The sequence below is a fragment of the Parasteatoda tepidariorum genome, chromosome X1, assembly GCF_043381705.1.
Source record: "Parasteatoda tepidariorum isolate YZ-2023 chromosome X1, CAS_Ptep_4.0, whole genome shotgun sequence".
In the NCBI taxonomy this organism is placed as follows: domain Eukaryota; kingdom Metazoa; phylum Arthropoda; class Arachnida; order Araneae; family Theridiidae; genus Parasteatoda; species Parasteatoda tepidariorum.
In genome coordinates this window covers 31692424-31704849 of record NC_092214.1, presented here as the reverse complement: position 1 = coordinate 31704849, position 12426 = coordinate 31692424, and the positions used below count along the sequence as shown (strand labels likewise).

General features: G+C 25.8%; 1 protein-coding gene across 1 annotated transcript in view; it reads right to left on the bottom strand.

The window, feature by feature from the left end:
• Nucleotides 1-12426, bottom strand: part of LOC107445946 (uncharacterized) — a 219823-nt gene that overhangs the window by 20122 nt on the left and 187275 nt on the right. The window contains exons 10-12 of the mRNA XM_016060463.3: nt 7809-7889; nt 3351-3536; nt 763-848 (exon numbers count right to left, since the gene is read on the bottom strand). Coding sequence (XP_015915949.1) covers nt 763-848; nt 3351-3536; nt 7809-7889 — 353 coding nt within the window. The remainder of the gene's footprint in view (nt 1-762; nt 849-3350; nt 3537-7808; nt 7890-12426) is intronic.

The window sequence follows — 12426 nt, the reverse complement described above, 5'->3', positions numbered from 1 at the left end:
TCGCATTCACTAAATTGCCATTCAGCTTGTTCTAGAATTATAATTTAATATACTTTCCAAGTTATTATTCTAAGTGCATGAAATGTAAGGACAACATATACCAATATTCCATTAAACGGCATATGATATAATTTTATCTTTTTATCCAGGGCGTAAAACAAAAGTTAAGGTTTAAAAGAATCTATATTTTTCATACTACATTCAGAAAAGACATTTTTATGTTTATATTGTAGATCCGGAAATCGATATATTGTGGTAATTAATGGAATCTGGAAATTTATTGATATAATCTGGAATTATGAGTTAATTCATATAATTTTGATGTAATCTGGTAATTGCAATTATTATTTTTTTGGAAAGCAAGCATTGTTTTTGAATTGAACTGAAAGTATTAAATTTTTCTCCAGAAAAAAGTCCTTACTGTGAATATAGTACATGAAAAAGTAGAGTGTTGAAGTAGTGAAGGATGAAAATGATATTCAGAACTATTTTCGCTCCACATAATCACTTTTAGTAACAATAAAAAAATCATAGATTTAGGATTTCCTGATGAATTTAATAAATATGCAAACCTAAAATTTAATGCATCGCAAAATAAATCATGTTACAATTTTTTCCGTCTATTTTAATCATCTAAAGTTAAAAATTCATTTTGCTACAATTTTGTTTTCATTTGTAAATAGTTCAATTTTATCTGCAAAAATATTAATTTAAAATGGGAAACTTGCAAGAAATTTAAAAATTCAAAAATTTATAACTTACAAAACAATAGCGGACTTTAGATCCTTTTAGTCCAGCAATGAGGTAGTTCCGTCCATTTTCTTCCCATGTTCCTTGGCATTGGAAAGCTAAAAACAGTTTCAAAAGTAAATCCATTTCATTAATTTATGCATTAACTTTATTACACAGACCTTGATAAAAAATAAAGCAAACTCTACATAAGCTTTTCGGTCAGATTTTTTTTTTTAAAAAAAAAGCTATTGCGAACCCATTTTTAGAGATTTTTGAGATTCTAGAGCTCTCAATTCAATACAGCATTTATGTACATATTTTTAAAAGATTTATTTATTTGTTTTAAATTTGTATGCGTAAATTACTTAAGGCTTAGGAAATTGAAAAAAATATATAATGGCTAGCCACCAAGTCTTACTCGCCATATTATTACTTAAATTAATTTAATCAAAGCGTTTGCTTGAATTTTTAATTAAAGAAATTTTTACAAGATAATTGAAGTTCTTTATTATTTTTTTTAATCATCTTCATAAGAATCTAGATAATTAATAATCATCATAAAAATCTAGATCGAATCATAAAAATTACAGTACAGTTTCACCGTAAAATCCATTTTTACCGGGACATGTATGTAACGTAACATAAATCTGATGCAACGTAATTCTTAGAGTAATAATGATCGTGAAATCACGGATTAAATAATACTGTAAAATGTACGGTATAATATTTTACGGTAAAAATGTATTTTACGGTAAAATGAATCTCAATTTCACGGATGATGCCTCCAAAGTGCCAGTACTTTATATCATAATTAGATCCTGAATATTTTACACTATATCTAACAAATATGCATTTTAAAATTATAATCAAAGAATTAAAAAAAACACTGAGGATTAAAAAAAATTATAATCATTGGTTAAAAAATACCCAGCTTCTGTGTATTATAAATTTTTAGAAAACATTTTGCTTGAATCTTCGAAATGGCGCTTTTTAACCTGGTGGTGTGAATATTTGCCAGCTTGAATTGACCCCTTAACTTAATTTATTATTGTTTTAAAGTGATTCTTGACTCCTTACTATTTAACCAATCATAAATAATTGAAAGTTTCATCATAGCTGATTGTGCGTGATCTGAATCATTTATATTGAGCATTCAGAATTGTAAAAAAAATAAGCTAATAAATTTGTTTTATGCACGTATCGTGTTACTGTAATTATTTCTTTCACTAATTCGTGTCCGCCTATTTTACGATTGAATGAATATTTTTGTGTCTGAAAGCTTTTACTTGCTCTGCACGTCATAATAAATTTTCACTCGATCAATTTATCATTCTATGTACACGCTATTTAGCTGCGTGACATTTTCACACGAGTCAGTACTTTGTGAATAAAAGCTTTCTGATAATTAAAATTTGAAATAAATTAAATATTTAACTTTTGTATCAATCTTTAAAGTATAGTTCTGATTTAGATTTTTTTAGGAACAGTGAGATGTATAAGGACTGTCTACAAATTTATATTTTAAGTAAAATGCAATGAATATCTTTTTTAACTAATCGTGTTCAAACAAATAAATTATTCCAAAAGTTAGAGGAATGCAATTGTGTTAAAATTTCCAGCAAGTTTTATCAGACGCAGGTTAAAGTAATTAGACTGTTCTGAAAGTTCAAATGAATTATTCTGAGAATATTTTAATAATTTAGCGAAATTTAATTAAGTTTGACAGCATTGCACTTAATTTAAAAAGGATTATTTCTGAACTGAAATAATTCAGGAATTTGTAGCTCTATACCGTTAAATTCGATACACTTAAAATAATATTAGTTTTTCCAATTAACTTGGCAAAACGTGAGTTGGTTTAAAAATTCTTTATGAGATATTATTTTTATATTACAAAATATTCTATAAACCAGCCAAACTATATTACTTACATTAAAATAAAAAATAAACTGAGAAAAAAGTGTAGTTATTATTACCAGAATAAGGTATAATTTACTGGACTTAAGAGAATACTTTTCACCGAAGCGTTTTGGAAATTATTTTGGTAAAATTACAAAATTGAAAATAAAATATGGTTTTATAATATGTGCTTAAATGGTAATTGTGGTAAAATTTCGTAATTTTATGATGATATCTTAGAGCATTCATGAAAATCATTCATTCTATTAAATTAACTTTTCAGTTTTATACTTTTTGCGAAATGCGTGGTAATAAGCACTGAATAATTTTTAAAATTTTTGGTAAATCGTTACCATTTGAACAGAAACATTCACAAATGAATAGTCTGTTCTAAATTATTATGTTAAGTGAAAAATATTTGTTAAAATAATATTTTTAGTATTTTTTTCCAAATAGGTGCGAAGATTTCTTCGAAGGTTCTCACGGCTTTTATTCCAGTTTGTTATGACACATTTCATATAATGAATATTTAGAAGATTTTGCCCTTGGTTTATTAAATTATATTGCAGTTATGGCTTTAAAAATTAACTTGTATTGATAATATTTATATATTATTCACATCAATACTATTCTTTTATATTTATATAATATGAATTGTTGTCTTTTTCATGTTACATTGAAACTGAAAATTCTCGTTTAGGCTTATTGAAGTTACTTACTCATATGTTCACGAACTGTTTCACAAGTTGTTAGGAATTCCAAAGTTTCATGACTTCTACATCCAACAACTTTAACCGCTGAATCGTGGCACTGGTCAGAATGTATGTGATTTTTACTAGCTGCTATCCTTAGACCATCAGTTTCCACTAATTGCGGGCATAAAGCTATCACAGAAGCTGAATGAGCTGAAACAACAATGATAATTATTACAATACGGGGGAAATTCATGATAAAAATTATCATTATTAAATAATAATTAAAATATTGTGAATATAAACGTGGCTGATATTATAAATAAATTGATACTTTGTGTAAAAAAAAATTTACAAATAACGCATAAGAAACTAAATCCTTCATTTCATGTGTGTGTGTGTGTGTGTTTCTTCTCTTATGAACTTATTAACGAAATATTTATCTTTTAAAAAATAAGTCACAAGACAAAGTTTAATTAAATAATAAAAACAGTATTAATAATAATTACAGTATTAGGTAATTGACATTTTATGTAGAATCTAATTTAAAGTGTCTGTCAACATTTCAAGTGTCTTAACCTATTAGCATAATATAAATTTTATAAAACAACAAATTAAAAGCCATTTATGTTGATTGTAAAATTTGGATGAAAAGTAAAGTTCAATAATGTTATATTTCAGATAATATGTTGTAAATATGAACTATAAATATTCCTTAAGTAAAAAAAAATATTTTAGAGCATGTAGCCTTTTAGACTTTTTGAAAAAACTACATTTTTCACGAAATCTATCGCTATTTTATTGTTTATAACATTGGCAAGATTCCTTTTATAACTGTAAACATAATTATAAATAACAAATCTAACTTTTTAAAAGTAAAAAAAAATACTAAAGAAATTTTAGACAGAAAGCAATGTCTAAACAGTTTTGCACATTATCTAAAATAGACGGATAATTTCCCACTAGAGAGTTTTTCACAAATGAAAAGATCAAACCTTTCTTTTTATTAGAATGGAAAAAATATTAAGTTGTCGTTGAAAATATTGTAAAGTAATATAAACGCTAAATCAAAAACGTGACCAATGCGGAGGAAATCATAGAGGACTCACAATTGTATGTAGAAAAAAATTTTAAAAAGAGGTTGTGAAATATTTTAGTTATTACTAGAAGTTGATTTTTATTTTATTAAGAATATATTAAAAAAAATTGTAAAAAAATATTAATTTTGATAAATAAGGTACATCTCAGACATCAACGCATATATATATGTATANTATATATATATATATAGATTAGTAATTGGTTTTTAAGAGTCATTAAGTCATCAATGAAGTCCATTTATTTTGCAAGCTTATTATCTAACAGTATTATAAGTAGCCTTATTTACTAAAGAAATGAAATCAATCAAAAATATTTTAAATTTTTAAAAGAATTATTTAAAAAACTGTTTATAAGGGAAACAAAGTATGAACAGTCTTGGCCATTTTTACAAATAAAAACAGCGAGAATTTATTTTTGTTCAAGTAAAAATAATTAATGTACCGTTCATTTATTTATTAATTTTTTGAAGTCTTATGAAAATACTCCATCAATGAATAACAGAACAAAATATTTTTCTCCAAATAACAGTCTAAACAAATGATTAAAATATTTTATGTTAAACAAAACAAATTAGCATAACCATTTTCGTTTAACAAGTCTTATTATTACAGTATTTCCTCATAAATGCTGCTATTAATATATGTTAATTAAATAATAGAACCAATAACCGTATAATGTTAGTTATTGTAAAGGGTAGTTACTGTAATCACTTAAAATTAATTAGTTATTATTCAATTATTTTTAAGTTATAAAAATAAACTAACAACGAATAACAATTAATTTTTTTTTTATCAAAACAACAGTTTACGCAAATAGCAACATAATTTTACTTTAACTAAAGCGAAATTGCTTGTTCTCATAAGATTCTTTATTTCTTGAGTTCTTGCATAAATGTAATAACTAATGTATGGTAAGTAATTGATATTATAAAAAACCAATTCACACTATTTAATATTAATGTATGATAATTAGTTAATATTGAGATTACATCTAAGTCATAAAAATACCCACTACAATGGATAGCAACGATAAAAACAGTTTATTTAAGTGAATGAGCTCATTATTTTACCTTAAATAAAGCAGAATAGTTTTCGTATAACAAGCCTTATTATCCCGTGAGTCTCAACTTAAATGAATTAATTAATGTAAGTAAAATTAATTAAAATACATAAGGCTCCTGATTCAAAATGAGAATATTTTCTAAAAATATTTCTTCCACTTAACCTGATTTAATTGTTTAGTTTACTAGCAAGCCTGAAACTTTTAAGTTGACAGTTGTCATATATGAAGTGCAAACGAACCATGAACTTTTACTAGGATCATGTTAATTGATGAAGACAAATTTTCGCTCCGTATTACGACCGTAGTAGGGGATAAATGAAGGTGTCAGGGATTTATTAATGCTTTATCGTATAAATCATATCTAAAATTTGTACATGAGAAAATGCTTCGGCAACAAATTATAAAGTCTAGAAAAATAACTTGAAAGGAAAAATAAATGAAATAAATGTATTAAATTTTAAGAATTAAAAAAAAATTATCCAGGACACAGTTTTTAAAAATTGTTTGAAAAATGTTTTAAGTTTTTGTGTGTTACTGCACCATTTAACGATTTTTTTTCTGAAATATTTTATGACATTTTAAAAAAAAGAATTTTATTTTAAAATTTAAAAGAAATGTTTTTTAAATGTCACTTAAAATGTTCTTTATTACAATTATCAAAACTTGTCTTTAACATTTCTGCTTTTAGAATTTAAAAAAAATTAAAAATTTACTACTTATTGCGATTATTTTTAAAAAAATATGCATAAAAATTGAAAACAAAACTTAAATTTTACGAAAGCAAATAAATTGCTATATTTCAAAAAAGCAGATATCAAATTGCATTAATTTTTTTCTTTAAATTATGAGATCCGACATTTCAAAGTTAAAAATAAATAAATGTTGATATTTTAAAATATTCAGGGCTGTACTATCCCTTTAAATTTATTCAAAAGAAAAAAAAATGGAACTATATTTTATCTGATCTTCTGAGCTATAGGCAAATATGATATTTTTAACCATCTTAACTCAAAATACTGGAATTTATTTTTACAAATAATAAAACAAACCACGAAAATCTTGAATATATATTCCTTAATCCCTTATATCGCTCATGGCATTTATCTAAGCCCCATGATTTAAATTGTTTTAATTTTTATTATTTAAAAAATACAAGGGATTTTAGACATACAGTGGCTTGCAAAAACTTTCACCCATTATATTGTTACTTTAATTGAACTAAAAAATTATTCTTTATTATAGCCAAATTAATGAAATGAGAATTATTTGTTTTTCAAAACTTACGAAAACTACCAAAAATAACCCGGCAAAAATTACAGTAAAAAATAGAAGCATTATGTATTTAACGATTAAACAAAATTACATATAATTTTCATTAATTCAAAGGAAATTTTAACATTTGAAAAACATTACCTGGCTTCACCTTGACCACGGAAGCAATGCGGTTTTAATTTTTACTAATATTATATTTCAAAAGTTGCCCCATTGCAAGAGATTTAGTGAAGAATTAGTTCAGTCTAAAAGTTTATTTTTCTGCCATCCAGGTGGCCGAGTGATCAGCATGCTTGACTGCGAAACCAATGATTACGGGTAGGAATCCCGCTCAGGGTACGAATGTTTCTCTCTGTGTGTTGTCTTCTGTTGTGAATATGACCCCCCCTCCCCTTTAAAGGGTGTAAGGTGGCGTGTTAAAAGATGATCGGGTGATGACTTGGATTCCCTGTGTAACGTTAAATGAGCGAAAATTCCGGCATCTTCCGAGGCGAAGAATAAGAAGTTCAGTGATTATCATTCAAAAAAAAGTTTGTCTTTCTATCTGTAAATGTTAATAGCTTTATGTCCACAGAAATTACACAGTTTGATACACATTTACTATGTATTACAGGCAAATAAAATTAAAAACAAGTCAAAAGAAGTTAAACTAGTTATTATCCTTAGAGTGATCTAGATAAAAATTAAACAATTTAACATGAACCTATATAAATGGAAATTAGCCGATGGTATGTGGTAGTAGTCGATGGATATGATTTTTTATTTCATGTGTGCAATAATTTTATAAAAAGTCAATATTCTTTATATCTTGTTTTTTTTCTCTTCTATTTATAATATGCTACATATATGTACAATGTGCAACTTATTGTTTCAATGATTGAAAACATATTTTAAATTGCTCTTAAAACTTATTTTAATTTGCTTGGAAACATTTCCTTCCTATTTGAGTACATAGATAAAATCATTCTTGCTTCAATTAGATAAAAAATTTTCCCGTTCCAAAATGAATCTAAAACAAATTGCTTTTATAAATGAAAAATGCACACTCACCTACTAATGTTATGTAATCCATTCCCGAAGAATCATACCGTGGGGATGAGCATGCATCATGGGGTCTTCTTGCAAACTCTCCTAAAAATTAAAAAGAAAAAAAAAACATAAAAAAAAATATTTAACCAAAAAATTATTATTCAATATTCAAGTGAAAATTTATTTTATGTATTTGGATTTATGCGTTCGTAAAAAGTGATAAAAAATAACTGAAAAGAAAGACTTAAAATGTAGAACATATGAATTTTAGTGAGCAATAATAATATGCATGCGAAACCTTTTATCGCCTAAACGCTTTAGTTTTGGAATTATTCACGGAGAAAAAATTCTGGTAAAATGACCGCATTGCATGGTATTGGTGGTTTAAAAAATCATATTTCTGGTTAGTAAAACCAAAATATAACGTATTAAAACCATTCATTTGGTAATTTTTCTGTTAGTATGGTAACAGTTTACTTGAAATTCTGATATTCAGCATTATAATTTGTATTACTACACATTTTGTAAAAAATACAAAAGTGAAAAGAAAATTTTCAAGACATTCACCACATTTACCAAATTTTAGCATAGATTAGAACGCTATATTTGAATGTTAATTTCACCAAAATCGTTACCAAAGTGCAGCAGTGAAAATTACCAAGCTTTATGGCGTTTTCATGGAGAAAAATCACTGTGAATTATACCATATTCTGGAAATTTTAGCCATATTTTCTCTCAGTGTACGCTTTAAAAATATGATTTGTTTCTCAAAAATCTATTTATATTGCAAATCGGTATTTTGTCTACTGATCTATTAATTATTAACTCGCGTTCAGATTTAAAGCAGCAAGAAATATAAAATAAAAGTAAAGAAACAAAGCAATTAAAGATTTCGGAAAATCGTCATTGTTTTAATGTATTGTTTTCTTAGACAGTCAAAATATTTTATTAAATTATTTTATCTATGAGTATGAAAGATTTTCCTTTAGTTAAAGACTATCCCCTCAGTTACGAATAAATTAAGACATCAATATCTTCGTTTAGCAACCAGCCACTACATTTCAACGTCGAGAACCTTATTTTAAGGAAATATAATATTATTGTCTAAACACTGGTAATAAGTTTGAAGAATAAACTAAATCAGAAGGTACCATTTGTCAATAAAAGTATGCAGGAGAGAAATGCCACAAAAGTAGTAGTGCAATATTAAAAAATAGCAGAAGATCATGTTAATATTTTAAGAATATGTTAAAAAAATTCCGTTAGCAAAAGCTTTGTTAAAACTTCGCTTTTCCTCTTGTTGCTTTTAAAACTTCGCATTTATTCGATATGTTTTGTTTTCCTCATTCCCGTTTGGTGAGTTTTGAGAATAGGTGGCTGTTTTCGAGCGCTTGAAACATTTCCACCTTAATAATTTTTGAATCAAATGAGGTTTTTAATTTATCAAGTGTATTGTTCTGTTTCAGTTTCTTGGGGTTATTCCGTTAATTATTATTAATGCTTACTGAAAAATATTTTATTTATTCATTTTAATTTTAAAGCCGGTACTTTTAAATGTGATACATACTTTTGATAATTTGGTGGAATGATTCAGCAAACCAAAGAATTAATTTTCGAAATCCTTAAATTTCTTCACTTAAAATTTTTAATTCCTGTTCATAAGAATGATCTTTTAAAAAGAAATTTAATACAATTTTAATATTTTCCTAATCATTTCATACTAATTTTACATAATGCTATCATTGTTTAAACACATAAATAATTTTGAATTTTATGTAATATTAGTTGTCTTTGAAGCAACTTAATTCATTTAAATATTAATATTTTTGAAAATATAAAAATTGTACAATTTAAACGTAATTTTCATTCTTTAAACTCTCCACAATCATTGAAAATCCACGAGTAATTCCATTATATCATTTCCTCGTCTAGATATGCGTGTAAAATTGAATTTCTAATTAGCTTAATGTATTGTACTTCGAGGCGCAAATGTGAAAAGACAAGCTATAATAGCGATGCAAAAGTAAAGATAATCAATGATTTCGCTTAGCTTTTCGCGAATGCTTTTGAATCTTTATCATATTTCATTGGATTTTCAACATTTTCATTTTACTTTTGCTGACTTTCATTTTCTCTTTTTTCCATTTCATTTATTTATTTATTTTTTTCAGAAAAAGGACTTAGATTCCTTAGATGGGCTAAAGCGGATATTTTTATTTGTTTTAATTGAATTTCTTTAAAGAATAGAGACAGTTATTCAACGCCTGCTCATTTATCGATCTTTTTTAAAGCTATTCCGAAAAAAAAAATATCTAGATTAAAAAAGTAAGAATTTGTTAAGCTCATTTTATTACACATTTCAGTAAATAAACTCAAAGGTTCTTTTTCTGTACCGATAGTTTAGAAACTTGATTAGACTTTAGTTTTATTAATATTTATGACATAATTATGTATTTAAGAAATAAAAGAAAATTACTTAGTATGTACAAAGTTAAAGTTGACTAAGCAGAAATCTGAAATTTCCTTCAAAATTATCTTTTAATTCTGATAAAACGTTGGTTTTTGGTAAATTATAAATTTTGTTTTTATAAACTGAGTAAAGATAAACGAATATTTTTATTTATTTTAATTGAATTTCTTAAAGAAAAGGAAAAAAATAGTCTCAGCCAGTTCATTTAATGAATGGTTTTAAAGTTATAACAAAAAATATAAAAACAAGAGTTTGCAGGTTAAACTGTAAGATCAAAGGTTCTATAGCCATATTAAAAGCTACAGAAACGTTGTAAAATATTTATATTACATTGTTATCTAGTCAAAAAGAAATATGATTATTTTAGTATGGGAATATGAGGTGGAAAGTTTCGTGTGAAATAAAATTTTAGTGTTCCTTTAATATATTTTATCAAAATAGTGTGTTTAATTTAAATAAAAAGTCAGTAACTTAAACAAACCTGAATAGTTAAGATTTTTTTGTAGACATATGCCTTGTTTCTATGTTATGAGATTATGTTTTGAATACTATGAAATAAAAATTATAGTTATATTTAAAGTATGAAGTTAAGAGAATTCTACGTTTTAAATTAATACATTACTATGTTATTCTATATAACCTAAGAATATATTATTTTCAAATAATGTATAGTTAGACGAACACATTCTAAAATGCATAAGATAAAATAAATGCTCTTTAAAGAAAAAGTTTCAGGCTAGACTAGCGGCGTAGGCAGTGAAAGCTTTTATTAACAATTAAAAATGCGTCAATGTAAAATAGAGGAAAAAAAACGTAGTTAATTCACTACTTAAAATGCATTCAAAATATTTGGAAAGAAAAAAAAAGTTTTTCCTTTAAAAAATAGCATCTCAAAAGAACAAAAAAGGTAATTCTTTTAGAGCACAAGTTATGTAGTAAAAATTTAATTTGCCGAAAGATTAAACTGTCTTTATGTTTACGAAATTACCTCCTTTTTGTTTCTAAAACGTTTTCGTTTTTGTCAAACAAACAAAAAAAATTAAGACTTAAACTACTTAAACAGTAGTACAGCCTGAAATAAACTTAAAACTTAAAAATTTTATTAAAAAGAAAAGATTTTGCAAAATCATGAAAAAGACTTGCATCTTTTTATCACAAAGCGCATTTTGCATCGCTTAATGGTCGGCAAAATGTGCCATTTACATATACACTAAAATTGTATAACTTTTTCTTGATTTTTGTTGCTTTGATGGATTCAATTATATTGATTATATTTCTGTTTTCTTCTTATAAATAACTATTTCAATATTTACATCAATTTTAATAATAAATGAGAAAGAAATATTCAATTATTCAAAATTGCAATTGAGATTGTCGGGTAACAATTCAAATATAATAAATTCGGCAGTACTTTAAAAGTTCCATATCTTTTTAGCGAATGATATGCTATTTTTATAACTGTTGTGTGTTTGCAACAGTTAATCATTAATGTTAAGAAAAGTTATATTTAATAAATTCGAAGAAATTATGTATAATAAATCGATAAGAAAAGTTATATATAATAAAAGTTATATATTCAAATATAATAAATTCGGCAGTACTTTAAAAGTTCCATATCTTTTTAGAGAATGATATGTTACTTTTATAACTGTTGCGTGTTTGCAACAGTTATTCAATAATGTTAAGAAAAGTTGGCAAGCAATGTCTCTGTTAATTCAAACTCTTGTAAAAGAAATTGGAATTTTTATAATGTCTACCTTCACCTATTTTTAAAATTTAATTCATTCACGCAGCATCCCGTTGTGGGCAAGGGGGTTAGGGAGATTAAGGCTCCGCGATTTCATAACCAATGGCATGATGACCAATGTGGTCAGCACTGCGCACCGAAACATTTACAACCGAAACAAGCTGGTACCCATCGCTCTGAAGCTGGGTTTGCTTCAAGATTCCACTGAGGATTGAACCACATTTCAAGTCATTCTAAGGATTGAAAAATTTCAAGTTTGCGAATCAATGATCTTCTAATTCGAAATATCTAGGTTTCAGTAAATCTTCAAAAAATTAAAACTTTACAAATGATTTTAAACACACTTTTTATTCGCTATAAGATTTGATAAGAGCTTTCAGATGATGAAATCCTGAAAGAAAGGTTTTGTTTAAATCAATATA